Source organism: Aythya fuligula, chromosome 1 (assembly GCF_009819795.1).
Source record: "Aythya fuligula isolate bAytFul2 chromosome 1, bAytFul2.pri, whole genome shotgun sequence".
NCBI lineage: Eukaryota > Metazoa > Chordata > Aves > Anseriformes > Anatidae > Aythya > Aythya fuligula.
In genome coordinates this window covers 126,787,154-126,814,834 of record NC_045559.1, presented here as the reverse complement: position 1 = coordinate 126,814,834, position 27,681 = coordinate 126,787,154, and the positions used below count along the sequence as shown (strand labels likewise).

Sequence of the window (27,681 nt, the reverse complement as noted above, 5' to 3'; positions counted from 1 at the left end):
GCCGCCGCCGCTCGCCTCACGCCAGCCGCTTCCGTCCCCAACGCCGCATTCCGGCCACACCTGCCCCTGCCCGAGCCCGAGCCCGAGCCCGAGCCGCGGCTGGCTCCGCCGCCATGTCGGGTAGGAGCGGGGGCGGCGGCCATGAGGGGGAGGAAGGGGGCGAGGGGAGGCGGGAGGCGAGGGGGTGGGGGGGGGGGGGGGAGGCGCGAGCCGGCGGCGCGCGGGGAACGCTCCCTCAACGTTCGCAACGGCCCCAACGCTCGGCGCCGGGCCACGCCCACCGCGCGCGCTCCCATTGGCCGGCGGCGGCGCGGGGGGGCGCGGCGATTGGCTGGCGCTGCTGCCCGTCGGCGGCGGTGGAGGTGGCGGGGGTGGGGGGGGTCGGGCGCCCCTCAGGTGGGGGTGAGGCGCCGTGAGGGGAGGGTGTGCGCTGCCACAGCCCTCGGGGGGTCCCCAAAAAACGGCAAAAACGGCAAAAAGAAGGAGTGTGGCGCTGCTGGAGGGCTCCCCCTCACCCTGATCCTGCCGTGGGGAGGCAGAGGGTGTCGTACAAGTGTACCACGGGCCTCCCCGGGGTGGCGTTGGAGCAGGTGTCAGCCCTGGTCTCTTGTGGCGCTGCTTTTGGTGAACTGAGGCGTTGGTCACTGCGCTCTGCCGTTATACATACAGGCACCAAGCAAAGGGTGCTGCTTAGACGTAGGGTGCTGAGGGGGCACGGCAGTCCTGGTACACTGACCAGGCAAACACGCAGTGTCATGTGGTGGGTGTCAGCGCAGCCTGGTTTATCCTCAGTTTTTTCAGTCTCCTGACTGTTTTTTGCTCGAACTCAGCAATCGTTAATATAGAAACTGCTCTAAATCCCTCGGCAGTAGGATAGAAGTGCCATTAATAATATTCCTCAGTTAAACATACAGATAAATCTTACTCAACATCAGAGGCCTCTTTGTAAGGCCTGTCTCCCCTTGAGTTTTACTTACAGCATCTTGGTAACCTGAACATGAAACTTAAAGCCCTGGGAAACCTGGCTTCATTATTCCCTTCACCATAATGTATTATGCTTGCTCGATGTACGATTCCACTGTCTTAATTTCGTTGCAAATTTCAGTTGCACAGATGCTGGCTCCTGCATTCTAAGTTAGCTGTTGTTTCAGCCTTCAGAGACTTGACGAGTATCTAGTATCTTTGGAAGTCTTCTGGTGTTTCTGATCAGCTGCTACAGGGCAGGAACTATCCAGACTGAGGACAGAATTATCAGAAGTATATTAAATTTAAGGATGCAACCTAAGGTGGATGGTACCCAGTTTTCCTGAGTGCAGCATAAAGCATCTTTATAAAACTTACTTTGTCTTATACATGTCTCCCAGTGCTCTCAGTTACAGCTGGGAGTATGGGGATCATGTTTGCAGAATACAGAGATGCGTTTAACTAAATGCTTAGGAAATGAAGAACAAACACTGGCATCCAGTGAAAAGTATGGTTTAGCTCTGGTGACGTTGCCAGTAGAAGCTCTGCTGTAGAGGTTGGGATGTGATTCATTACTGCCCGTTGCTTACAGCCTCCTCGGCCCTCGGGTCACCTACCTCTCTGTTTGGTTTAATAACTCATGATTACCTACACTCCTGTTTCTGCAATAAATGAGAGCATTCAGCAAGTAAAGTCTGACTCAGTACGAGCCCCTCCTTATCCCACAGGCATATGTGGTGTATTTAATTAGTAATGTGCTCAGGGAAGGAAAAGTAGTCTGTCAGCTTGTCTTCTGACTTCAGCTGATGTATCAGTTCTGGTTGTGCTTCCCAGCTCACAGCTTTGAGCATAATAGTATGCAGAAATGTGGTTAAAGTTGTTATATTTGCAATGAGATAGTGTCAATATGCAAATCTTTACTTGAAGCCGGGATAACATGATGCTACCACTGGAAGACATTATGGCACTGTTGTCCCTATCCTGTCCGTTGTGTTAGCTCACTCTTTTTTGTATTGGCGTAAGCATTGTGCCACAAATAGGCCAGGATCTAGATAGATGTGGTCCCAGGTAATGCTAGCAGGTTCTCCTTTTGTGACTTAGCTTAAATTCAGGTAAGTTTCGTGGTATGTATCTTTCTTTTCACTGAGCTAGAGTTGCTTTGCTTTTACATTGGGATGTAGTTTGTAGTGCTACAGTTTTGTTTCTTTGTTTTTGCATTTTTTTTTTCTTCTTTCCTTTTTGTCTCCACCAGTTCACCTTGTGTGTTATGTCCCCGCTACCTGAGAGTTCCTCTCCCACCCTTGCACTTGGGTTCCTATCAAGTGTTGTCTTCTGGACACAGAGAAGAGTGCGGGGAAGGGATCATTTCTGGACACTTTTGGTTGAGTGATCCCTGGCAGGCAGAAGAAATCATCTCAGGAGTCTAATAGTATGTTCAAAATGCATTAGAGAATTTGGAAATCTTATTGAATACATATTAAGGTGGTGTTAATTGGTCATCTGCATGCTTTGACTTCTCTTTTTTTATAACTTGGTAGGTTCATTTTTTAGGATAGCAGAAGGTATATCCCTACTTTGAGCTAACTAGTCCTCCTCAGCAAAGAATTCTTTTCAGAAGCATTCAGGGATTATAGTTTTTGAAGTAAGGAGTTGTACCATATGACTTTGACAACTTCAAATTTGTTTATCCTTCAGTTTCTTTTGAGGAATGGATGCCTCCCCCCCCCCAAATGCTCACAAAATATATTCACTCAGGAAAACTGGAAAATCTATCTCACAAGTTTGAAGAAGCGAAATGGAGAGCTGTGAATGGAGCCTTACACTAAGAAAAAATAGGCCATGGAAACTTCTCAGTTTTGCATGTGGGGTCAGCCTTTCAGTAGTAACTTCCAGAGTAGTGTCTCTGCAGCAGTCTTACTTTGAAAGCCTTCAAAATGTATTTAAAAAAAAAAAAATCTTGATGTTTGTATCAACATCTTTCGATTTCTAAGTGTGCTTAAAAAAATAAATATTGCAGTTTGGTTCTGTTCATCTTTCATTGTTACTTGTTTTACATTTTTCTGTGTTCAGCTCTCTACCCCAAAGCCTATACTGCTGTGCTGTGATTAGGGGATAGGTAAAGGAGCAGCACTTCAATATTCTGGCACCCACTGACTGCTTATATCTTGATCAAATGACACAGATTCCAAAGAAGATCAGATTTTCAAGTCATAATGATTTATAAACATACTTCAGTTACTGAGAATAAAATCTTTCTGAGGCTTGATCTTTACTTTGCTGTGTAAAAGCAGTAGCTTAATGTGGCTATGTAACTTCTGATGCAGAGTTAGACACACAGTTGGACATTCTTGCATATAAATCGTTATGAAAGCTGGGCTCAAGTTCAGTATCTTTGGCTTTCTGCAAAGACCTGCTTACCTGATGATTTTGTGCAGAAGCAACGAAGAGCTCCTGTTAAAACAACGTTGGACAAATCCCGAATAGTGAGCACAAGCCATTTTTCAGTTAAAAGGAGCAACTCCAGTCTTGGATTTCTAACTTCATCATTTCAAAGCCCTGCTCTCCAGCTGCCTTCCTGCACAGCACGATTCTTGTCAGCATCTACCCTCTGATGTAGCATATCCTAGTGCCTGGCTGAAAATAACAACTCGTGTAGCTCAGAGCACTCATTGAGTCTGAGCAGGAAATTAGCTGGCTGATGCTTTCTAAATTTAGAACGATTGTCACTTCAGTTTTCAAACAGAAATTCTCAAGGCTCTTAAACATACAGCTTGTTGCAATCATTGGACAAAACAGCCTGTTTAGTAAGTCTTACTATAGCGTGTAATTCACAGTAAAGCCCTTATTTGAAATATATAAACCTAAATATTTTCTCAATCACACTTATTCTTAATTTCTAAATTGATTTAAAGACTCACTGGAAACTTCTAAATACCTGTGTCATGATATTTTGTGCCAGGGGAGCTAATTAGTGCAGGGAGGTTGTTAACTCCCATTGCTCCAAGAAATGCAGTTGCATCTTCATTCAAGTCACAAGAAAAAAAATAGTGTCTTAATGGGTTTGCTTTACTGTCCTTTTTTTTAGGAGCACAAGTTAATTACAGAGTCTGGCAGTTTGTGGTTTGTACTTGAGAGAGACAGGTACATATTTCATATTGGTCAGCGCTATATCTATACCATTACCCCGTATTGCTAGCACTTCCTAGAAGCACCAGAAGTACTCAGAATTGCTTACAGGAATGAGTTTCAGTTTCCTCAAGTTTACGGGTAAATAGCCAGAGTTCTTCTGTAACAAATGTTCAAAGTTATAAAGATTGTAGTTGGGAATATGTGGCTACAGGAGCAACATTAAAAAGTTGAACAACTTGCCTGCATAAGTTATATATTGGACCACAAGATGAGAACTACTTCCCCTGCACCCTTTTTTAGTAGCTAGTATTAACTGACAAGTGTTTTAGGCAGCGTAAGTGAAATATTTCTGAGCACAGACATTCTCCTTGTGATGAACGTAGGCAATTTTCAGCAAAGACATTTAAATTTGGCCACTGACCTCAGAGACAAAAAAACTAGAATGCATTAGGAGAAGGAAGAAGTGGTATGAAGCAGGTGGGTCTGTTTCTTGGAGCAGCTTTCTTTATGTTACAGAGCTGAGATGACCAGCCACGTTGGTAAATGTTAATGGCAATGGGTCGTGTGTGCTAATTTCAGTATTACCTGGCTGTCCAGGTAAGAGTGCCATTCTGAAGAGGAAATGATTTCCCTTTGAGTGCTGAGCAACAGGTGATGAAGTTAAAAGTCCCAGATATGAAGAGGATCCTGGCCACTTTCTTGGGGATTAAAGGTTTTGAGAGACTGATGCTTTTTGTGTCATTGTTTCTACATCACTGTAGAAATGTAATATATTTTTTTGAAAGTGGGGTGTCTCCCTGTTTGGTTTATATCCATCCTCTAGTCATCCTCTAGCTCTAAACTTCTGTAGCTGCAGATTTTGGAAACGTTCTGCCTGGAATTCACTATGCTGTGGAGATGCTGATTTTGAAACTTGTTTCAGGAAGGCTGGTAGAGGGCGTGGAAAACTGAGCTTTGACTTTTACTGTCAACCACTTGTAGTAACACTCCCGACATCTGATAACACTTTCCATCCTTTATTCCAGATGGACCTGCTTTGTCTTTGCCATGTGCTGGTTCCTCGTTCCTTATTCTATACAGCAATTTAAAACTGGCCAGGAACCGTGCTCTGACTTGGAGCCAAAGCAGCGTATCCCAGCTCATGTCTGCTCAACTAAGCTCCTTCTTGCAGGGCTACTGGATTTTCAGCCTCATTTATTGCTATAAACGTAGCTGTTGGCTGCATGGTGATTGATGGGCATCTCTGCATATACCCGTAATTGGGTGAAGCAGTGTTTCCTAACCTGATGACAGCCAAATCCAAACCCTTCTGCGTTGTGTCTTCTGGATTAGACAGGCGTACTGGCCAGAGTGAAGACTCTTACCTGTAGATCCAGTTTATTTCTCACCTGTTAGGCTCTTGAGAAATTGGAACAGAGGGAAGGGAGCAGGATTGGGAGTGAACTCTTTGTACGAGAGTAAAGAAGCAGACCAGTGTTAAACTCATACAGCCCTGATTCATCCCCAGAGCTCATCCCATTTTGTACACCGAATGGGGCAGGGATCCTGTGGAAAAGATGACATACATGTCATCGTGTGTGTGCTGGCTGAATTAAGTTGTGTTTTCTAATTCAGCCTAGTGCCTCACAGTATGATTCCTTCCATTAATTTCTTTCATCAAGGATGAATTCCTCTCCCTTCCTTGCCCTCCTCCAAATGCTGTATCAAAAAATCTAGCTGTAGTAGCTCTAATAGTTGTTCTGAAAGCACAACACTTTTTTCTTGACCTGATACAGTTAATTGAAAAAAAAACAACACCACAGCACTGGAGACTGCCCATTCAGTGTTTCTCTACAGCATCTCACTAAGAGCCAGTGCTTGGGTTGATCTGAATACCAAATACGCAGTTAGGATTTGTAGGCTGGTTTGTTTCGAGTGTACTAAGTATTTCTTGTTTACGGAAGTAAAATTTCGAAAACAAATCAGTGTGTCTTGTTGGGTGCTTGAATGGAAATGGGGTTTTCAGGAGTGCTTGTTACTGCCCTGGAACTGGTCCTGTTGGAGCTGGGCGCTGCAGGCGGGGTTAGGTACTTTTAGGAGTCCTGCCAACTAAGCAATAGCAAGCCATTTCCCTTCTAGCATGTGTTAAAACCTCAGTACGCGTGTTGAAGTGACCTCATATTTAAATGTTAAAGTGAAACTGCTCTAAAATTCGCCTGTGGTAGAATTGAGATAATGCTAGGCATGATAAGAGTATTACAGTTTTCATCTGATATGCAGAATAGTGTCTAGTCTTAACCTGCCTCTCTTTCTGCTGACACGAATAGATTATGACCCCGTGAACGTTGAGGATGATGTTGAAGCAGTGATTATTGACAATTCTGAGGCAGAAGATGGAGAAAATGGACTGTCCACACAAAGCTGCGTGTCAATGGAACAAAACTCTGAAGTAAACAGTAACGTTCACCACGTGCCTCAACTCGCGTATGGTAATTGCACTTCGTTTTCTTTGGTGATCTCATAGTTAGTGGCTAATTTTAATGCTGTGTGTTCAGTGCTTCTGCCTTTAATGCTTTCTGTGTTACCCATCTTTAAAGCAGATTTTGTTCAGAAGCTATAACATTGTTTGTATAGGTTGTCTGCGTGGCATCAGGGAGGCTGAGGAGTTAGACAGCTGGATCCCAGCACAGTCTGCAGGGGATGCACAGCCCAAAACTCCCTCACAGGCCCTCACAGGTGGGAGGGGGACCAATAAAACCAGAGAGTGGAAGCTGCCAATGACAAGGACCAGAAGGAGGATGAGGCTTCCCCCAAAGACTGAGGTGCCCTTACAGAACCACTTCACCCCTCCATGGACAAGAAGTGTCGCCAGCAGTTCGAGGAGGTGATTCTCACCCTCTGCTCTGCTCTTGTGAAACCGCACCTGGAGCACTGAATCCAGTTCTGGAGCCCCCAGCACAAGGACATGGATGTATTAGAACAAGTCCAGAGGAGGGCGACGAGAATGATCAAGAGGCTGGAGTGCCTCTCCTGTGGGGACAGGCTGAGGGAGTTGGGATTGTTCAGCCTGGAGAAGAGAAGGCTGCAGGGAGACTTTACAGTGGCCTGCCAGTACCTAAAGGGGACTACGGGAAAGCCAGGGAGGGACTCTTGGTCAGGGAGTTTGGGGAGAGGACAAGGAATAACAGCTTTAAACTAAAAGAGAGTAGGTTTAGATTTGATATAAGGAAGAAATTCTTTATTGTGAGGGTGGTGAGGCGCTGGCACAGGCTGCCCAGAGAAGCTGTGGATGCCCCATCCCTGGAGGTGTTCAAGGCCAGGCTGGATGGGGCTTTGGGCAGCCTGGGCTGGTGGGAGGTGTCCCTGCCCATGGCAGGGGGGTTGGAATTAGATGATCCTTAGGGTTCTTTGCAAATCAGACCATTCTATGGTTTAAAAATAGCTGCCTTTTTAACTATTATTTTAGAGGTCTTTACTAATAATGAACCCACTGAAGTAATACTATGTTTAAAATAGAGGTTTCTTGTGTATACCTAGGAGCGAATTAGATAATAATTAGCAAGCAAGTTGGAAAGCAAATGTCATGGAAAAAACCTAATCCGAAAGATGAAGCGTCTAGATCAACTGTCAAGCGGAACACTGCTGATACTAATGTATAACAAATGGTAGTAAGATGGTTGTTTAGGGTGGTAAACTGTTAGCTCTAAGTAGCCTTCAGTGATTCTTTAAATCATTGTCTTTATTTTAGCATTTAAGATTGGAGGCTTTCAGAAATGTTACTCAATTTTCCATTGGCCCACACAAAACTCAATCATAGCTGTTAACAGCATTTTGTAAGTGCTAAGTTAGCAAAGGAAATGTCTGTAGTTAAGTGAAGGTATTTATTACCTTTTTTTTCAGCTAGTTGGCTTAATAGAGGTTCTTATCAGTATTTCTCTTCACCAACATCCCACACATCTTAGTTTCCCATTGTTGTTAGGTGCTACTGAAAAGCTCTAATTTCCGTGGTCTTCTACTTGACAGCAGAGTGTGCTGTAAATTTCTGTACATTTATACTTAACAACACATTTGGGGAAAGAAGGAAGATGATTTACTCTTTTTTTTTTTTTTTTTCTCTGTTTTGAAAATAAATAAAAAATCCTGCCCCACAGACAGTTGCTGACTTTGTTTCAGGAAATGAATAACTATTTCATTATCAGCAAAGAAATCATGAAGAGTGGGGATGATTGTTTTTAAAAGGTAAAAGGCATTTTTGTCATCTTCAGGATTAGAGCTTCTGTTATTGTAGATTGCTAGTGTTAAGTATTATCTAGTTAAAATAGGGTATAGTGGCATGTATGGCCAAAACATGACCTAAGTTTATCTTAACTGTTGAACTTAACTCTTTGAACTGAAATTTTCTCAGTTCTTACTCAGCCACCGCCTTAGGTTGGTATCTTGTAGAGCAGCGCCTTTTCACCAGATTTGGTTCTGTCCGTCCAAAACTTTTCTCTTATTTTTTTGTCTCCAATCTTCTCACCTACAGATACTTAGCTGGCAGAGCAAGCTCAACATCACTAAGACACAGATATAGGTCTTTATTCCTCCCTGCTTGCTGCCAGAGCACTACTATTATGCTTTTTATTTATCCATTTATGTCCACAAACTTGGTAACTTGGTATCACTTGTTTTTTTTTTAAGGTTATCATATTCTTAAATCTATATTTGGGAAGTTAATTGGGAATCTGGTTAGTTTAACAGAAGTGTAATGAGTTTTAAATGTAATGAAACCAGTTACCTAATGTTTCTCCAGGTGAAGTGGCATTCTCCTTTGGCAGCAGAAAGCATCTGGAGTTTGAGGGAGTACATAGTGCTAGAGCATTTATCCTGCTGCCCTGTACCACAGAACAAACACCCTACCATGCTTTTTAGGTTCGCCCTAAGCTCCAAAACGCTACTTCACAGCAGATAGGCAGAGGCTTCTTAAGCCAGCTGAGTTTTTTTTTCTCCTTATTTCTTCAAAACCTACCAAGGTCTGTCATAGCTTCTCCAGCTTTCCTCTGCTTTCAATATCCTCTCTTCTACAAGTGCTATCTGTATAGTGCTAGGTTCTGACTGTATCTAAAATATACAGAAATCAAGGAGAAATTGTTTCCTCATAAGAGTGTTGCCATAGCTCTTTCCTGAAAGTTTGAGGTAGAAACCCGTAAACGATGGACAGCGGGATTTTTGCAATATGAAATGTGGAAATTATTTAATATCCTTCAAAAGGTAGGTCTGGCAATTGTGTGGGATTGCTAAGAATTAGGAGGGAAGAGTTGGCAAACTGGTTGGTGGGCTGGTTCTTTTGTTTGTTTTGTTTTCAGTGGCCGTTATATTCTAGCATGGTGGTAAAATTATTACTTCTTGAGATTTGAGAGGTCTGGCTAAGAAGTTAATCCTAGCTAAAAGAACATTCCTCTCGATGGAAAGCTAGCTGGCTGCAGTTGGTTCCCACCCCCGCTTCTGCCACTAGGCAGGCTCCACCAAAAGCCACCTCTCCCTGGTGCCAATTGTTAGCAATTGATAACGTGGTTATCAGGCTGCTGGAGGAGTCCATCCCTCCCAGGCGTGGGTGCTGGGCTTGTTAGCACGTAAGTGATTGTCTGGAGTCCTCCTCTTGGGCGAGGCATGGGCATCATCCCAGGGATGGGCAGCTGGCTCCCTTAAAACTGCAGTGACTCCTTTCCTCACCTCTTTTGGTGGGTCTCTGCAATCTCTTGGTAGAGAACCGGGCAGCAGAGGAGAGGGGAATACCATCCAAATGTCCTCTCACGGTGAGCATCCTTAGAGCTTGCTTCTCTCTGACTTGGCTTAACTTGTATTTGTGTTACTACGTGCTTGGAGCCTCGATATTCTCTGACCATAGAGTAAACTGGTTTTTAGGCTGTACTAAACTGCTGGGGTTATTTGTGCTTTTAAAGAGTGGCAATGGCCTATTGTCCAGCTCCACCAATGAATTTGGAAGAAAATATTAAATTGATTTTATCAATTTCAGACCGAAATAAACTGGAATAATAAGCGTTTAATAACATGCTAGCAAATAAATCTCAAATAACCAAGCAGTTTGAAAATGGTGATTGTTCTGTTTTTTGTTTTGTTTTGTTTTGTTTTTTGTTTTCCTAAAAAGTGGCTGTACATGTTTTTATAGTCAAATGTCTAAATCAATGGGAGAAACCCACTGATGTGCTTTGCTTTCTCTTCACTTTCCAGGAAGCGAAGGCTTATCGGTCCTGACTGAACGAGTGCCATCACAAATGAGCCATTCTGCAAGCATGCAGAGAGGAAATGGTCACATGCCTGAAAAAATGGATTTTGTGTTTTTGCACAATAAAAGAAAACGGCTTGCCCCCACTCTAGTGGGACAGAATGTGGTATGTGTAGCCAAACAGTAGCCCCTTGTTTTCTTGACAGTTTCAATGTCATTGGAAATGCCATATTTCCTTCACTTTTCTATGCTCATTTGATGACATTTTGATGAAGCGTGGGTAGGATATATCCATAGTGTGTCTGGAAGCTTCTAGCATATCTACCTTATGCTGGATATTGTACTTGTGTAGACTACGTGTTACTATACATAAGAGAGCAACTTACTTTCCATGTACGTCCTCTTATTTTGCAGTAAAATATTTGTGCAGTTTAGGATTAAATAGAGTTGGATCTTAATCTTGTTGGATAAGGGATTGTACACACGAGCTGATGACAGGTTCTGATCAAAGACAGATTACATACATTTTTATCTTGAGGCAGGTCTCAGATTTTGTTCATGTCACCATACAGAGGATAATTCCTTAAATTTTAGGAGATGGTTTGTCTAACGATTAACAGTGCACCTTCTCTTATAACTCTACCTCTTCTAAAGAATATAATTCCCTCTTTCACAGTTGGCCGCAATCAAATATGTCTTAATTTTTTTTTTCTTCATTTCTTTTTGGTGGCTTTTTTGTTGTTTGTTTCTGTTTTGTAAAAACAGACTCAAAATCTATTCTGTATGGTGGACAGGAACTACTCCTATCCACTGAAGTAAAAAAACATTAACGTTGTCCAGGTGGTGGCACTGTTGATTCCCATCTAAAAGGAGATTTCATGCAACTCCTTTCAAGCAAAAAAATTACTTTTATTAGCTGGTGAATAGACATTTTTACAGCATTTTTTTTTTTGTGCAGAGTTATAACCATTGAAATAAATCAATTAGGGGAAAAAAAGATTTATTTAAATGAGTGTAAAAATGTGTGTGGAGTCTCATAATTACATAAGGCTGGTTATACAGGATATGACTGTAGTTATATATTAGTAAAGTTAAAATAGTAGTTACTACCTATGTAACTGCATGAGAAAGTTCTGTCCTTAGACTAACCAAATAACAATACATATCTTTAATAGAAATTTGCAAGAGGTTTATTTTAAACACGAATACAATACTGTAAAACCAAATATGAGGTGAGTATTCACATGACCTGACTGCAGGCACGTAAATGAGATGTCTTTGTTCAATCTCACTTCCTTGGGCCGTTTTGTAGCCGGGGAGGGAATATAGCTACAACTGAAAATATCCAAGTAATATTCCTAACAGGTTCTCTCTGTTGTTTATGTGCAGAATTCTTTCATTTTTCAGAACATTACAAGTTCTTTATGTTATTTCCCAGATAAGAACCAGGGAAGGAGAATATGAAGACAGTGACAGTGTCATTTATGAGTATGAACCAGATTATGAATGTGTAAGTTTGCTTTCTTTTGTTAATGACTTGTAAGTACTGCTTTGGGGCTATATATTTTGGCATAGATTCAAATGATGTTTGAAGATGGGATATGTTTCATTAATGTTTTATCATAAGACTGTGTGTCTATTGCTAGCTTACACTTTTTTTTTTTTTTTTAATATTATTTTAATGAAAAAGGGGAGTATTGTATCCGAAGCTTCCTACATTGGAGATCAGCAGAAAACTCTTATGGAGGTCCTCAGTTACTGCCAGGTATTTCTTTTTCTCCTTCCCTCCAATGGCATTGAAACAATTTTAGGTAAACTTCAGGAAGATTTGAAATCTGTATTTGATAAGCTAGGACTTCAGCCTTTCCAGTTTTTCACTGGCTGCCTTTCACTTAACTGCTCTATTTTCAATGAAAGAATAATCTTTCTTTGTACTCTGAACTTCTCACACCATAGTTGGCATGAATACTTTTCAAATCTTAAGCTTTAATACAGAAGTGATTTATTGTGAGGGGCTTTACAATAATTGGAAAGATCTGACAGTCATACATACCGAGCCTTTGAAAGTCCCCGAGGCTTGTCAAAAATGTGCCAAAGTGCTGCTAGTGTTGTTTTGGTGAGTTCTTTCCTTTTGACTTCTGAAGTCTGGCCTCCAGCTAGGCTTTGTGCCACTGTTCACCACCCTCTGCTCCTGGCTGTTCAGCCAGTTCCAATCCACCTTGCTGCTCATCCAGCCCACACATCAACAGCTTGTCTATAAGACTCTTCTGGGTGACAGTGTCAAAGGCCTTGCTGAAGACCAGGTAGGCAACATCTGCTGCTCTCCCCTCATCCATCAGGCTGCTCATTTCATCACAGAAGTTCATCAGGTTGGCCAAGCTTGATTTCCCTGTGGTGAAACGATGCCGACTGCTTTTATTTTTCTGTCCTTCATGTGCCTGGAAATGGTTTCCAGCCTTAGCTACTCCATCACCTTCCCAGGGACTGAGGTGTGGCTGAGTAGCCTGTAGTTCCTGGGGTCCTTTTTCTTACCCTTCTTGAAGACAGGAGTGACATTTACTTTCGTCCAGTCATTTGGCACTTCTCCAAATTGTCATGATTGATTTAAAATTATAAGGAGTGGTCCTGCAGTGACATCTGCCAGCTCCCTCAGCATGGATACATTCCATCAGGGCCTATAGACTTACAAATGTCCAATTTGCTTAAGTGTTTCCTGACCTTATCCTCTTCCACCAAGGACACATCTTCCTTGCTCCAGTCTTTACCTCCAGTCTCTGGGATTCCTGAAGGCCTGTCTTGCTAGTGAAGGCTGAGGCAAGGCAGGCATTCAGAGCTTCACTCTTTTTCCTGTCCCATTTAACCAGGTCCACTATCTCATTCAGCAACGGACCCACATTTTCCTTAGACTTCCCTTTGTTACCCATGTCCTAGAAGCACTTCTTGTTGTCTTTGTTTACATCCTTGGCTGGACTGAATTCCACCTGGGAATTTAAATTTTTAGACAGTATTGTTCTAAATATGTTATATCATTATATATAGATATATCTATATATATCATTAGTGATACAGAAATCCCTATTTCAGTGACTGCCTATGAGCCTTTCACCTCTGTACCTGGGAGCTTACTGTGACTTAAAATAGTATATACGTAGCTTACTTTACTGGTTGTCAGTAGCTTTTCAATGTAAAATGAAATGTACCAAATGATAGATAAAAGGAAAACATTGCACAAGCAGGAAGAACAACATGTAATTGCCAGCCATGTTAAAATAGCAGGAGTGGGCTTCTCTGAAAATTCTTTTTACCATGATATTTACTATTGTCATCTGCATTGATTTTAATATCCTTAAAGAAGGTATTTATTATTTACTGATCTTGCCTAATTTTAGGGAGGGAATTTTGCCTTTAATGGAATTTACTTGATTTCTTCATATTTAAATTGGTGGGTTCTTGTGAAACAATACTGTTTTAACCTGTACATTTGTTATCAGGCCATGTATGATGCCATTCAGAAACTGGATAAAAAGCTTGACCTACTACATCGAAAGGTTTCAGAAATGCAGCATACGCGTGTGAGGCCACTGTTGCTCAAACCTGTGAGTATTAAAGAACTTGAGAACTTTTTTTTTTCCTTGTAATTTTCTCATTTCTTTTGATGCTTACTTAAAATGAAAAACCTCTCCTTTCACTAAGACTAAAAATAGTAGCAAACTAGTCGATTCCATTTCCGTTAAATCGTTCTAGATTTCTTATGACAGCTTCAGTCTCCTGTGTTGTTATTGACTAGTGGTCACAGAATTGCCAGTGGCCCTCGTCAAATTAAGGATCCCGTAATAGATGCTGTATAAAGTCTGTCCTTATTGGAAGGAATGGGAAGGAATTGTGTAGGTTACATGTTATATGTGGTTATATTGGTGTTACTGCTTTACCAGGTGTGGTGTACTGTCTCTTTGGTTTCAAGAGGCGGAAGAGAGCTTCTGCATCACAGAACCAACGCATGCTGATTCTATTAGCAAGTTGATTTTTAGATCTCGGCAGTGGGTTGTCCTTTCCAATATTGCAGTACAGAATTGTATATTTCTAATAAAATGCCTTCAAAAATTTTAAGAAGGCACAATGCTGAGTATGTGATCTATTTTGTTTTTACATCATTAATCTGCTGTTAACTAAAGAGGCAGAATATTTGTATTTTAAGTAAGTACAAATGCTCTTTAAAGGAAAAACATTACAGGTGATTTTTGAAGAAGGTCATGAAATCTATAATGACCTTTCTTTGTCAACAATACTACAAAGCTTTTAATGTGGCAGAGGTGATTCTGGTGTCAAGATGTCAAGACATCAGTAAAACCATTTGCATTGAGTAAAATGTATGTGAGTAAACATGATGACACTTTCATGCATGTCACTTATATGGCAGTGCTTTTTTGTTGTCCTGACAACTGTAAGCTTATACTGGCCAATTAACTGAAAATACGAGATTTGGGGAATAAACTGGTGTCATCAGCAGTAGTTTGACCACATGACCTCTGCTTTCTTAGCCTCTCTGATCAGGTGGGAAGGCAGCTGCTTTAATGTTCAAATTAAAAGTAGCCTCCCCAGCTTTTTAAAGAAAACTTTTATCATTATATGGTGTAAGGCAGAAGCCAGCAAATGTAAGCTGCCAACCATTTTCTTATGTTCTGCTTGCATTTTCTCTTTAAAACCATTAGGAATGCTGTGGATTTTTAAAGCTGTACCATTGTTATAGCTGTAATGGTCTAAGGATATAAATAAGGAGAGGTTTGTCGTAAAGGAACTTATTTTTTTATTAAATCAACTCAAATACTCAGAGAAATGGACAAACTTTTAGGTAAGTCTTTCTTCAGGTTATAGATTTTCCGAGGTTACAAGAGTGGAATATGATCAGACCTCTGTTTTTAAATAACAAAACAAGAATATATCAGGTACATTGGGTAACTCCTTATCAGTGACTTCTATTTCAAACTAGAATATATGTTTTAGGGTGCATATGTTTTGTAATGAAAGGACTCCAAAAGATGGAAAGCATAGCCCATCTCTCAGTTTCTCCTTTTTAGTCACTTTGGAGTCTGTCGTTGTGGGCAAGGTCTGGATGTTTAGTGCTTTCAGCCAGCAAATAAAGAATGAAGAGGGAGCCAGGAGAGAAGGTGAATTGGTTTCCTTTTTCCTTTATTAAAAGGAAACTAATATAGCAGTGGACAGTCCTTGAAAATTCAGAATTCTGAGTCAATGGTTCAAAAACTCTTAATTTTATTTTGCCCATTTTTTTTTCCGCTAAAAACAAGCTTTCACAAAGGTGCCTTTCTCATTATATATTTCTCTGGCTTTTTAGAAAGGCAGAAAAAAAAAAAAAAAGCCAGCACCCCAGGTGGAGAAAACTTGAGAAGCACTCAAGCTGACTAGATAAACTCTTAGAGTCTGAGCTACAAGTGAGAATAAAAGGAAAGAAGAAGAATAGCACTGGCCTCATGACAGTGAGGTGTGAAGTGTACTCGAGTATCGTTTCCAGTGTGAGCCCCTAGTACCGTAGGGATGTGGACATATTAGGAGCCCAACATAGGGCCATGAAAGTGGTTAAGGGACTGGAGCATCTCTCCAGTGATGAGACGCTGAGAGAGCTGAGGCTCTTCAGCCTGGAGAAAAGCAGGCTCAGGGAGGATCTTATACCTTATTCAGCTGTATAAATACCTGAAGGGACGTATGCAAAATAGATGGAGCCAGGCTCTTTTCAGTGGTGCCCGGTGCACTGGGCACAAACTGGAGCCCAGGAGGCTCCCTCTGAGCACCAGGCCGCACTTCTGTGCTGTGCGGGTGAGGAGCCCTGGCACAGGCTGCCCAGAGAGGCTGTGGGGTCTCCTCCTTGAAGATCTCCAAAAGCCACCTGGAGATGGCCCTGGGCAGCCTGCGCTGGGTGTCCCTGCTTGGGCAGGGCTTGGAGCAGGCGACCTCCAGAGGGCCCTGCCAGCCTCAGCCACTCTGTGATCCTGTGAAGTCTATTGCCAATAGCATAAATACTACAAAGTAGTCTTCCTGGTTTTCGAAAGATCGGCTATATCTAATTTAACCATTTAATTGTTTTCTGAATCACATTTACAGAAACCAGTTGGATTTACATACAGAAGTTCCAGTCATTTGCCCCAAGGAAGAATAAGAGTACAAAAATCCATGGAAAGGGAATCAAGTCTTCAGTTCTCTTCACCAGGCCAGGGAATGCATAACCCAGTCATAAGAGTCGCTTTACAAAACGGCCATGTTCAGGTCAATTCCACAATAAAAAGTGTTCAACAGACTGTGCAGCTTGAACCGCAGCAGCCCGTTCTTAGGCAGAGCCCTCCACTCCCCACCATAGTTTCTACACATTCATTGCATTCATCATTCGCAGCAGCTAACAGCATCCCTGACCTTCCTCCGCAATCAAATCTTTCAGCCAGTGTTGTGGAAAGTACTGTCAGCAGTGCACCTTCCTCAGTGGCATCCTCAGTGATGCCAGCACCATCTGAGACCAGCCTGGGAAATAAAGCTGTGGTGGTCAGCTACAGAAATGCATCTGGGAGTGTGAACATTAGTAAGGAACTGCCATCTTCTTCGGTCTCCATCCACCCAAGCTTTGGTGAGTTCCTTTCTAATAAACACACAGACACCTAGGCTAGAAAAATGCTGTTAGTGTAAAAAATTATGCCTAAAGAATATCTCTTTATCATCATTTAACAAAAGTAAAGGAACAGAACTGGCTGCCGTTACAAAGATGTTTATTATAGAACAGTGTTTAAATCCCTTGAAATGAAGGTTGTAGGAGTGTTTAATATGCTGGGGATCAGTTAAAAACCTCTGTGCAGTGTATATACAGTTGTATAGACTAAGAAAAGCCTTTGATTTACAGTACATGCTTTGGGTTATTTTAAGACTAAGACCTTTTATTCTCTCTTAGGACTTGATGTAAACTATTTTTGACCTGCGTGTTATAAGTAATATATTCATACTGTGCATATTTTTTAAAAGAGAAGAAATTGCAAGTAAAATTGAAGCATATGCCTGCATAGATGTTGGGTATTTAAGAAACAACTTAACCTGATCTGTGTGAAGAAAATACCTGTTTTCTTCTGGAAAGTTTTGTGAAAAATCCTTTCTGTTCTCAAACGCTCCAGTGTTTGGTTTCTTTCAAAATACTGTGTTCCACAGAAAATGAAGAATTCTGTACATCGTTGTGATATAAAAAGCAAGCACACATCAAATAGCACCAAGTTTTTAAAAAGATAATGTATTTCTTTGTAAATGCACTGAGTAAATGCTCTGTGGAAGTGTGGACTATGAGGTTTTGGTTGCTTTTGGTGTAAAATACAGGTTCATACAGCCAAAGAGCTGCATGAATAGTAGGTGAAATACCCAGATACCTGTCTGCGAACTTGTAAGCAATGTATGATTTAGCAGTAGTGTGTATGGTTGTGCCATTATTCATGGGTCATCTTGAAAACGTATAGCATCTGTACATGTGCAAAAATAGACTTGTACAAACATTTTAACCTTCTATGTGTTTAATATGTTTTCTCGGGTGTTATTATTTCAGTTAGTTGTGTTAGTGTTAATGTGAAATTAAAAGACGGTTCTGTTAACAACTTAAAGCTGTGGATTTATTTCTGTAAGAGCAAAGATAAGTGATATATAGGGAAATCAGTTTTAGTGGAGAGCTGGCTTAGAGGTTAAGAAACAATTTCAAAAACTATTATTTGAATGACTCTTGATTTTTTTTTTAATATAATTTATTATATTTTATCTTCTCTTTGAATGTTTTTGTTTCACAAAAGAGTATGTTGGTGACCCAGTGAGAAATGTGAAAGTTCTCGGAAACTATTTGATGAAAGCTCGGCAAAAAACTAAACCAAAGTACGCAGCTCGCTACTTAGTTCGGGTCTTGTTCCCCAAGGAGACCTTATTGTGTAGCATTATGGGAGTGAGCGCACGGGGGCGCAGAACACTGGATCCTAACAAAATCGCTGCAATAAGAGGTATACCACTTCTGAAAATGCACAGGTTTACTTTCTTCTTCGGTACTTGTCAGAGATTTTACCATATAGGTGTCCGTTTCTTTACAGTAATGATGCTAAACGCAGTTGTGGATGTGCTCTGCTGGTTTGAAGTTCCTGTTTTGTGATTCTCAATGTTCATTTTTGTTCAAAATGGATAAAAACTGTGCTTTCTCGTAGTTCTGTTTAGAATGTTCATCCGTTATGCGAAGTGCTTCTAAATTTTTCATTACTGCTTACTTTGTGTATGTTGGTTTTTTGTTTTATTTATTTATTTATTTATTTTTATTTTTTTAATGGTCATTGTATACTCAGGACAATTGTTACCTGATAATACTTATTCTTAAACACTCTTCTCTCTCTTAATTTCACTTTTCTTGTTTGTTTGAGAAATGGTGAAGATGAGGAGGGCTTTTGTTATTATTTTTTTTAATGTTGCCAAGCTATTTACCCCAAATCCTGTGGCACAGATGTATGAATCTGTCTATCTCCTCCTTTCTTTTTAAAGGCTGGGAGATCTCATGAACCGTATAAAGTTGTTGCAGCATCAGCATTACTCAGTCTTTTTTTTTTTTTTTAAGTTACATCTTTCCCTTAATCCTACCAGAATTTACTTAATAAAATCACATTAAAAAGATATCACTCAACACATTAAAAAGATATCACTGTACATCTGAATTTCATAGTGCTACTTACCTTCAAAACATGAGTTTACCATCTTTTTTTATAAAAGCTAGAAATACAAAGCTCCTAAAAAAATCAAACATTTCTTAGCCTTCTCTCCTTTCTAAATTAGAATACTTTTAAATACTGTTTCCTTGTCATGAAGCTTAAAACATTTTCTACATTTTATATGCAGAATTTCTTGCGACTAACTTTCCAAACTATGACTTGAGTGAATATGGAAAAGACTGGAAAACCTGTATCACAAATGTCAATGCTATGATCCGCTGTTTACGCTCTGAAACAAAAATAAACCCAGTAAGTTGTCTCAAGGTGGTAATTTATTAAGTACTAAGTCTGTGCTTCCTTGTCAAATTAATTATTTGAACTCCTAGTCATACGGTGCTCTAATTGGAAATTCCTTGGGTTCTGTCTTTGCATTGCTCAGCGTGGCTCTGCTGACTGCAGCACTGGTTCCATATGGGGAGTACTGGCAGCATAGGCCTTTTCCTTCGTCTGTCTCTTCCAGCTCCCAATAAGATACATGTAGACATAGGGTACTAAAAGGAAAGTTCTGTAAGATCACAGAATGGTTTGGGTTGGAAGGGACCTTACAGACCATCTAATTCCAACCCCCTGCCCTGGGCAGAGACACCTCCCACCAGGCCGGGCCCAAGGCCCCATCCAGCCTGGCCTTGAGCACCTCCAGGGATGGGGCATCCACAGCTTCTCTGGGCAACCTCTCCCAGTACCTCACCTCCCGCTGAGTGAAGAATTTCTTCCTTATATCTAAACTAAACCTATCTTCTTTTAGTTTAAAGCCATTCCCCCTTGTCCTACCCCTACACTCCCTGACCAGGAGTCCCTCCCCAGCTTTCCTGTAGCCCCCTGTAGGTACTGGCAGGCCGCTGCAAGGTCTCCCTGAAGCCTTCTCTTCAGGCTGAACAACCCCAACTCCCTTAGCCCAGGAGTAACATCAGATCTGATTGAGAGCGTAACCATGTAGCTGCTGGCACTGTTTTCACAGCCTTTCCATCAGATACATCCAGTTATGCATTTTGACTTTATATTTACTGAAGCATCACTCCCAAAACACCTGTAACTCCATTCACCTCTGCTTTTAAAAACCTTTGTGCCAAGCCATGAATATGTAGTATCTGTTTCACCTGTAGCTGTGATGATGGAGATTCAGGACTAACTATTGTAAATACATGGAATCTAATCTATACTAAATGGGAAATGAACTGAAACGCTAATTAGAAAACAGGTAGGCTTTTCCTGGTGCACGTGTTAACCTCATTTCTCTGTTTCAGGAGATAGCTGACGGGAAAGAAAAATTAGCCGACGCTCCAGATACGTCTCTTTGTGTAGATTTAAATTGTAACGAAACTAGTGAAGGCAGTTCTCAAAACCCTCAGAAAATGATCATTTCCACAACGGACAGTCTGCAGAACTCAGGATGGGAGAAGTTTCCAGAACCTTTTCACACACCTTCAGTCAAGAAACTGCAGTCTTTAGAACCCATGGGTAATCTGAGAAATTGTCATCCTCTGAATTTATGCATGTTGTGTTTTAAATCGTCAATGAAAAGCAGAAGATAGTACTGTAGGTGAAATTGTGAAATAAAGGGATTTGCTGACCTCTGTGACTCTTCTCTTAGCCTCTTGGTGTGTAAGTCTTCTTGGGAGCAAACAGGAGTATGATCTGGCTAACAGAATGTGTGCATCTACCAATTTCCCATAATACACGTCCACTTTAAGACTAGAAAGTTCAGCTGTAAGATAGTCTGCTTGGTCTGTCACTTTTTCAGGAATTGCTTCACACTTGTCCCTTTTTTGCTATTTTTTTAATAGATATTCTACTCTAATGGAGTGAGCTTATTCAGAATATCAATGAAATGAAATTGTAATTTCAGAAGAACATCCTTCTGTAAAACTGACAATTTAAGAAAACAAAAATCTTAGGGTAGCCTTTATGCTTAAAAAAAATATATATATACAAATGCATCAGATGGAAAAAAGTTCACATGCAGCACATGACGCCTATAGAGAGCTTCAAGGAAAATGAACTGTTAGTTGCCTTTGTATTATTTGATTAGAATCATTTTGGGGCTCTAGCAGATCTGTTCCTGCATACAAGATTTTTTACTGCTATTCTGACCCCCAAAAAACTGCCTGGTTTGCAGTGGAGTCATGCTGAAGTAGTTGTAAAAAATATTCACTCTGTTCAGTTTCCAGTTAAGGGACATAAGCACCATTGTAACCGTGGAACTTTTATTTATTTATGTAATTGGAATAGCATCTTTACACGTGAGAGGACAACGATTTAGAAGGCGATCATTAATGAAGGCTACGTTGCCAGCATTGCTGAAAGCGTATCAGAAGTGCTATTACACTGTTGTAAAACAGGCAGCTTTTTGGCTACTGGAACATCTGTCTACAATCTGTTGTATTTCAGAATTAGCTGCAGTGTTGCAGTTTTGCTCCGGTCTCTCCAACCGAGTACAGCAGTTTCAGGGGAGAATGTTGTGTGTTGTAGTTTCAGTGTAATACAGCCATTTTACGGGATGGTCGCTACTGGATAAGTAAAATACTTCTCTCCATGACTTTCTTTCCAGAACTACTTGGAAGCCCATGGCGCAACGTCCAGCTGCCTTTCTCGGTCATTTACGTGGCTAAGGGGAAGTCCCGGCCGGAGCTGTCAGCTCGCTACCTGATCCGCCATCTCTTCACTGAAGACGTGCTGGTGAAAAGCAACGTATACGGTAATCTTGAGCGTGGCATGAGTCCACTGGACTGCAACAGGATTAATGCACTCAGAGGTAAGAAAGCAAGCCTCTGTTCTAATGATAATGGGGGAAATTAAAACGACCGATTGACTCTTGTGTCTTAAGAACAAACCATGCAGCTTCAGGAATTGTTCTGTGAAAGTGTTTTGACAAATACTAGTACAAGTGGTGGAAAAAGTTGAGAGACAGTAGTTAAAGTCATTAAGGAAGTCTCCAGATCACAAACCTTGTTCTTATGGGGGAACTCAGTCTCCTTGATACTACTTGAAAGGGTGACAGAGTGGGAGATGTAAGCAGTCCCCAAGGGTTCTGAAGGGGGTCGGAGGGTATAATTTCTTGGTACAAGTGCTGGGTAGGCTAAGCAGAAGTAATGCACAGCAGCTTCTGATGCTCTTCACAAACAAGGTTGGGGTGTGATAATCAGTGGCAGTATTGCCTGTAGAGACTGTGAAATAATGGACCTCAGGATGCTGAGGAGAGTTGGAAAGGTTTGAGAGCAGACCCTGTGGCTTAGGAGAGCAGGCTTTGGCTTATTTGGGAAACTCATAGGTGGGAGCTTGTGGACCACCAAAAGGGACAGTGAACTAGAACTCTTGTCCAGGGAGGAAACTGGGCTTATTTGGTCTGGAAAAGAGAAGGCTCCAAGGGATAACAGTCGGCCAGAAAGAGTTTACTGAGAAGGGAGAGCCAAGCTCTTTGCAGCATTGAATGTGTGAGGATGAGAGACCACAGGCATAAATGGAAGCAAGAGATTCAGACTGGATATGAGCAGAAGCATTTTGCCCATGAGGACAGTCAAGCACTGGAGCAGGTTGCTCTGTGAAAGTTGTTTTATCTCTGTCCTTTTTCCATCCCTCAATGGACAAATCCCTGAGCAATGCTGCCTGACCTCAGAGCTGGCCATGGTTTGGGCAGGAGGTTGGAGTAGAGGCCTCCTGAGGTCTCTACTTATTATTAAAATTATATTTAAAATTATTTATTGGTTTAGAAATTACAGGTAGGATAGGGACTGCTGCCAAGTGAACGGGCAGCATTTCGAACTTGACCAGTTTGAGCTCGTTGGGTAATGGTTCTTTGTTGAAGTGTGTCTTTCATATAATACAGAACAACCTATTCCTTTGTATGAATTTGTACAGTTTTGCCATCTCGTCAGCTTACGTGAATCCAGGATGCCTTCAGGAGATTAGTATTATTTATTCTATTTGCAAATCCTATTCCAGAAGCCAAGAGAGGTTATGATATGGTTGGAATGGTAGCAGGTGTTTTGCCTTCTGCATTGTTCTCAGTTCAGCTTTAAGACTTCTGGAACAGACTCACAGCATGGCTGAGGCTGGCAGGGCCCTCTGGGCTCACCTGCCCCAAGCCCTGCCCAAGCAGGGACACCCAGAGCAGGCTGCCCAGGACCATGCCCAGGTGGCTTTTGGAGATCTCCAAAGTGGGAAACTCCACAGCTCTCTGGGCAGCAATGATCCATGCTCCTTCCCGAAAAGGGAGCCTTCTGTTTGCTTCACTTGGTCCCTCCTGCAAGGCTGGGTAAAGCAAGCAGAACTGTGACAGTGGCGGTGGAGTTAGAATAACAATTCAACAGCAGGTGAGGAGGAGTGTGGAGCAGGTTGTAGCCGGAAAGGGTACCTGTGGTTTATTACGCAGAAGAAAAGTTGGCATTATCTGGTAAGAATTTAGCATGGCCAGCATAAACAGCAGCATTGAGTGGAAGATAACATGTTTTTGTTTGCTATTTGATCTGTGGCTGTTAGTAGGTGTGCAGTGAGTTCACCTCTGAGATCACAGCAATATTGCTGAATAAAATGGTATTGGGACTTGCACGCTGTGGGATGGTGTTTGGGCATGGCTTGAGGGACAGAGCACACCAGAAACCATTCCCATTATGGCAAGACTATACACAAAAGTAATTTTTCCCGAACTGTTTGTTCTTCCACCACTGGCCTGAGAAAGCTTGCCGCTCTAAGCATCTCCACATACGTCCGTAGTACACACATTTTGTTTCACGTCATTTCGATTTCAAGCATTCAGAAGATATATTAGGGGTGTCTGAAGGCTGCAGGTACACCAGATGGACTCCACAGCAGATGCAAGGCAAAGTTCTCTGCTCTGTGCTTGCAGCCAGGCTGTGTCACTTGGCTTTCAGGCCAGAGGGCAGTCCATGGCCCAGTTTTCTTTAACGTTACAACATAGCCTGATGGGATGGTCACATCGGCTCCCTGAATGCAACACTGCAGGGCAGGAAGGGGACCCACTTAGCTCTGCTATATTCTCAACAATTAGTCCTTCTCTGTGAAAGAAAAAGCATTATTAAAAAGCTGATCTGTGGGCCTTGTACAAAGGCATGGTAGTAAGAATTTGTCTTCTGTGCTGTAGCTCTGAGGCCAGACACGCTGTCAGGGATGGAGGTGAAGGCGCCCTGGCTGTTGCCTCTGCCAACAGCTGCTGTATCCTTTGTCAGTATACCTCAGGAGTATTCTCCTTTCTTCTTTCACTCTTTCTTTATTTTTTTTCCAAGCCACTCAGAGTAGAGTAAACTGCTGGAGCACAGGTTTCTCTCTCTGTGCTTGTCTTTCTCCTGGCCCATGTTTTCCTGGCAAATCAGCTCTCCAGGTGGGGAACTACAGGCTAAGCAAAGCGTCAGCTGCGAACTGTATTAGGCTTTTACTTGGTAGGATAAGGATATGTGAGAGCGACAGAACAAAACTGAAAAAGAATCATCTAGCTGTACCTTTCATTCTGCTAAGGTAAATCTAAATGCTAAGCAGAGAATTAGTATTGCTTTTGATTTGAAATTACAGTGGAGAATTCCTTTTTGGTGCCTGTTTAAAGATTTTAGGGGCTTGCTGAGAGAAAAACCTAATTCAGCTAAGCTCAGAAGAATGCTCATCAGTAATAAAAACAAAACCAATCTGTTCTTAAAAGCACTCATTTTACATGTTGGAAGGGGAGAAAGGTGCAGCAGCAGTCTTACCTTGTTTATCCCCTTGCTAAGTTAAGTATTCATTTACTGTACTGTAACAGTATTAGTTAGGAACAAATTCTTGCTATTTTTCTGTCACCATTGTTTCTCTATGGCTGTGTTGTGTTAGACTGCTGTATTTTGGATTAGTGAATTTAGGTTGGAAAAGACCTTCAAGATCAACAAGTTTGATCTGATCTACCCTTCAATCCCTACATTTCAAAAAGATGGAGCTAAGACAGCTCTGATCCTATCCACCAGAAGCAGGAGGATGCTTATAGTTCTTGTACATTGTTGTCAAAGATCCTCTGGAGGAGGGCTTAGTCTTGCAAAGGCTGGACATTCTGAAATGGAGGCTGAGACTTAATTGCTTCAGCAGCAGAAGCTGAAGTTATTCAGCACTTTAAGGGATCAAGACCACATAAATGGTTACTCGCTTTCTTTGCATATTTTGTTTTAATGCTTAGATCTTTTGTCATTCTTACATATCTCAAACAGAAGGGAAAAATATCTACCTTCTAATTTTGCTCTGCAAGCCTCATGCCTGTGGCGTCTTGTTTTGGTAGCATGCACTTGTTTTGACTGAACTAAATCTGAAAATAAAATTGCATAAATGATCGATAATTCGCTCGTGTTTATTTTTAGACTTTCTTCAAGAGAACTACCCATCCTTTGATCTAAAGGAAACTGGATATGATTGGAAGGCATGCGTGGCTGCCATAAACAGCACAATCCGCAGTCTCAGACACGACCATAAAAAGGCTACAGCTGGAATCAACCGGAGAATCTTGGCAAGGCCACCATCAAGTGAAAAGAGTCCCCCACAGAGTCCTACTTCTGTAAAGCCATGTGGAAGTGACACTATCAATCTTGCAGACTGAAGATCTCTTAACAGCCAACTCAGATCTTCATTTAGCAGGTTTTGATAAATCCCACGTAGGCAGCAGCACTAAATATCATATTTCACGAGACCAAAGTTGGCAGTAGGAACCTTAAAGTCTTTGTAGAAGTAGCATTCGCGCTCCTCAGAGATGAATTCCACCATTTCCTGTAGCGGCTGTAATGTGCTGTCCCCTGAAAGCACTTTCTTTTCATGATTAAATGACAATGAAAGATTAATTTGATTACAAAAGATGGATTGCACATCAAGGCAGCAGAAGCAGACAGAGAAATGTGGAGAGGAAAGAATGGCCCTCCGTGGAGGAAGATTCATAGTCAGCTAAACTGTCTCCTTATGTGTGAGGAGGGAAATTTGCTTTGGCAGTTGGATATATTATGCAAAAATACCTAATGCAGAAAGGAAAACACATTTTTATTGCATCTAGCTCATTTGTTATCTCTCTCTTTTTCCTCTTCCTATAGCAGCAGTCTTTGTTACAGGATAAGGAAAGAGACAGACAACATTGTAAGTACAGTTGGTAATTTTTTCTTCATTCTGATGTTGCTCTACAAAAACAGCATCCAGAACAAACAGCCCAGCACTTGATTCTGTTTTTTCATGAAGAAAATGGAAGAAAGCACTTCATTGAGGGACGTAGTGGTTCAGTGGCACGTCTCATCCTGTCTGATGTCTACAAGGTGCAAATGGGCTGCAGCTTTCGTCGAGCCATCTAGAGGATTTGGATCCTGATTCAGATTTAAGAAAGAATATTTGCCATCAGCTTCAAGTGATGGTCCTTCAGTTGAGACTGTATGGACACATGCTGCATGCTGTTTGTATGTGGCCAGAGATGACCAGCATCAGTGGTGCACCTTTCTCAAACTCACAATCAGAGCTTTCAATATTCAAGCGTGTGGCTCCTGGTCTACAAAGCCAGGCGTATTTGCTTTGCTGTCTGGTTAGGCTGCTGTTCTGAAGACTTGTCGTCCTGTCCTTGTTAACTTAACTCTGAAAGATGTGCAGTGATTACTCCTGCCCTTGCTTGCATTTCCGCACAACACTAAGATTTATTAGTGGATTGAATTATTAAGATAATAATAATAAAAATCTCATTTTGAAAATTACTGGGGTGTGGGAATCCTAAAAATACACAAATAGAAACAGATGACTACATATGTATCCAATTTTACATCTGTTTCATCATTTAAGTTGAAATTGAGCAGCAGTAACTGTACAGAAGGTAATGACTTGTTTTGTTTTCTTTTTTTTTCAAATGAGGAAATATTTGGTATGTGGTGGGTATATTCAGTATTCAGAATGTGGTAGGTTATCACTGGCTGGCTGCCGGGTGCCTGCCAAGCTGCTCTTTCACTCCCCATCCTCAACAGGACAGGGAGAGAAAATAAAATGAAGGGTCAAGGTAAGGTCAGGGAGATCACTCACCGTCATGAGCAAAGCAGACTTGATTTGGGAAGACTATTTTAATCTATTGTCAATTAAAAATAGAGTAGGGTAGTGAGAAACCAAGACAAAACTGAAACCATCTTTCTCCTTCCTCCTCTTCTTCCTTCTTGGTAGGCTCAACTTAAATCTTTATTCTTCTACCTCCTTCCCCTGAGTGGTGCAGGTGAATGGGGAATGGGGCTGCGGTCAATCCCTGACGCTTCATCTCCACCGTTCCTTCACAGTCCCTCCCTGCCCCTGCTCCCCATGGGGTCCCTCCCACGGGATGCTGTTCTCCACAAACTGCTCCAGCATGGGTCCCCCATGGGCTGCAGCCTCCTTCAGGCCACATCCACCTGCTCCACTGTGTGCTTCTCCAGGGGCTGCGGTGTGGATAGCTGTGCTAGCACCTGGAGCACCTCCTCTCCCTCCTTTTCTGAACATGTTATCTGCAGGGTTGCTTCTCTCACATTTCTCACTCCTCTCACAGATTCCACACAGCATATTTTACTTTTTTTTTTTTTAACCATGTTATCAGAGCCTTAGCTTTGGCCAGCACTGGGTGCCTTTTGGAGCCAGCTAGAGCTGGCTCTGTCTGACATGGGG

At 41.7% G+C, this 27,681-nt stretch overlaps 1 protein-coding gene across 2 annotated transcripts; it reads left to right on the top strand.

The window, feature by feature from the left end:
• The first annotated feature begins 60 nt into the window (after positions 1–60).
• Positions 61–27,335, top strand: BEND2 (BEN domain containing 2). Of its 2 annotated transcripts, none has more exons than XM_032208283.1 (12): positions 61–120; positions 6,399–6,560; positions 10,303–10,463; positions 11,736–11,807; positions 11,988–12,062; positions 13,789–13,893; positions 16,412–16,925; positions 18,118–18,318; positions 19,196–19,317; positions 20,313–20,526; positions 21,617–21,820; positions 26,115–27,335. In XM_032208283.1, exons 1-12 carry the CDS (start codon positions 114–116, stop codon positions 26,135–26,137), a joined length of 1,860 nt encoding a protein of 619 aa, XP_032064174.1. In that variant the 5' UTR covers positions 61–113; the 3' UTR covers positions 26,138–27,335. The 2 variants fall into 2 exon arrangements, with proteins under 2 accessions (XP_032064174.1, XP_032064173.1); XM_032208282.1 differs by having other exon boundaries at positions 25,398–27,335.
• Positions 27,336–27,681: the final 346 nt, after the last annotated feature.

Excerpts from the sequence above, each read along its gene's own strand:
- BEND2 (XM_032208282.1), top strand. Across the intron at positions 12,063-13,788 it reads AGGTCCTCAGTTACTGCCAG|GCCATGTATGATGCCATTCA; the intron begins GTATTTCTTTTT and ends ATTTGTTATCAG. Across the intron at positions 13,894-16,411 it reads GGCCACTGTTGCTCAAACCT|AAACCAGTTGGATTTACATA; the intron begins GTGAGTATTAAA and ends TCACATTTACAG.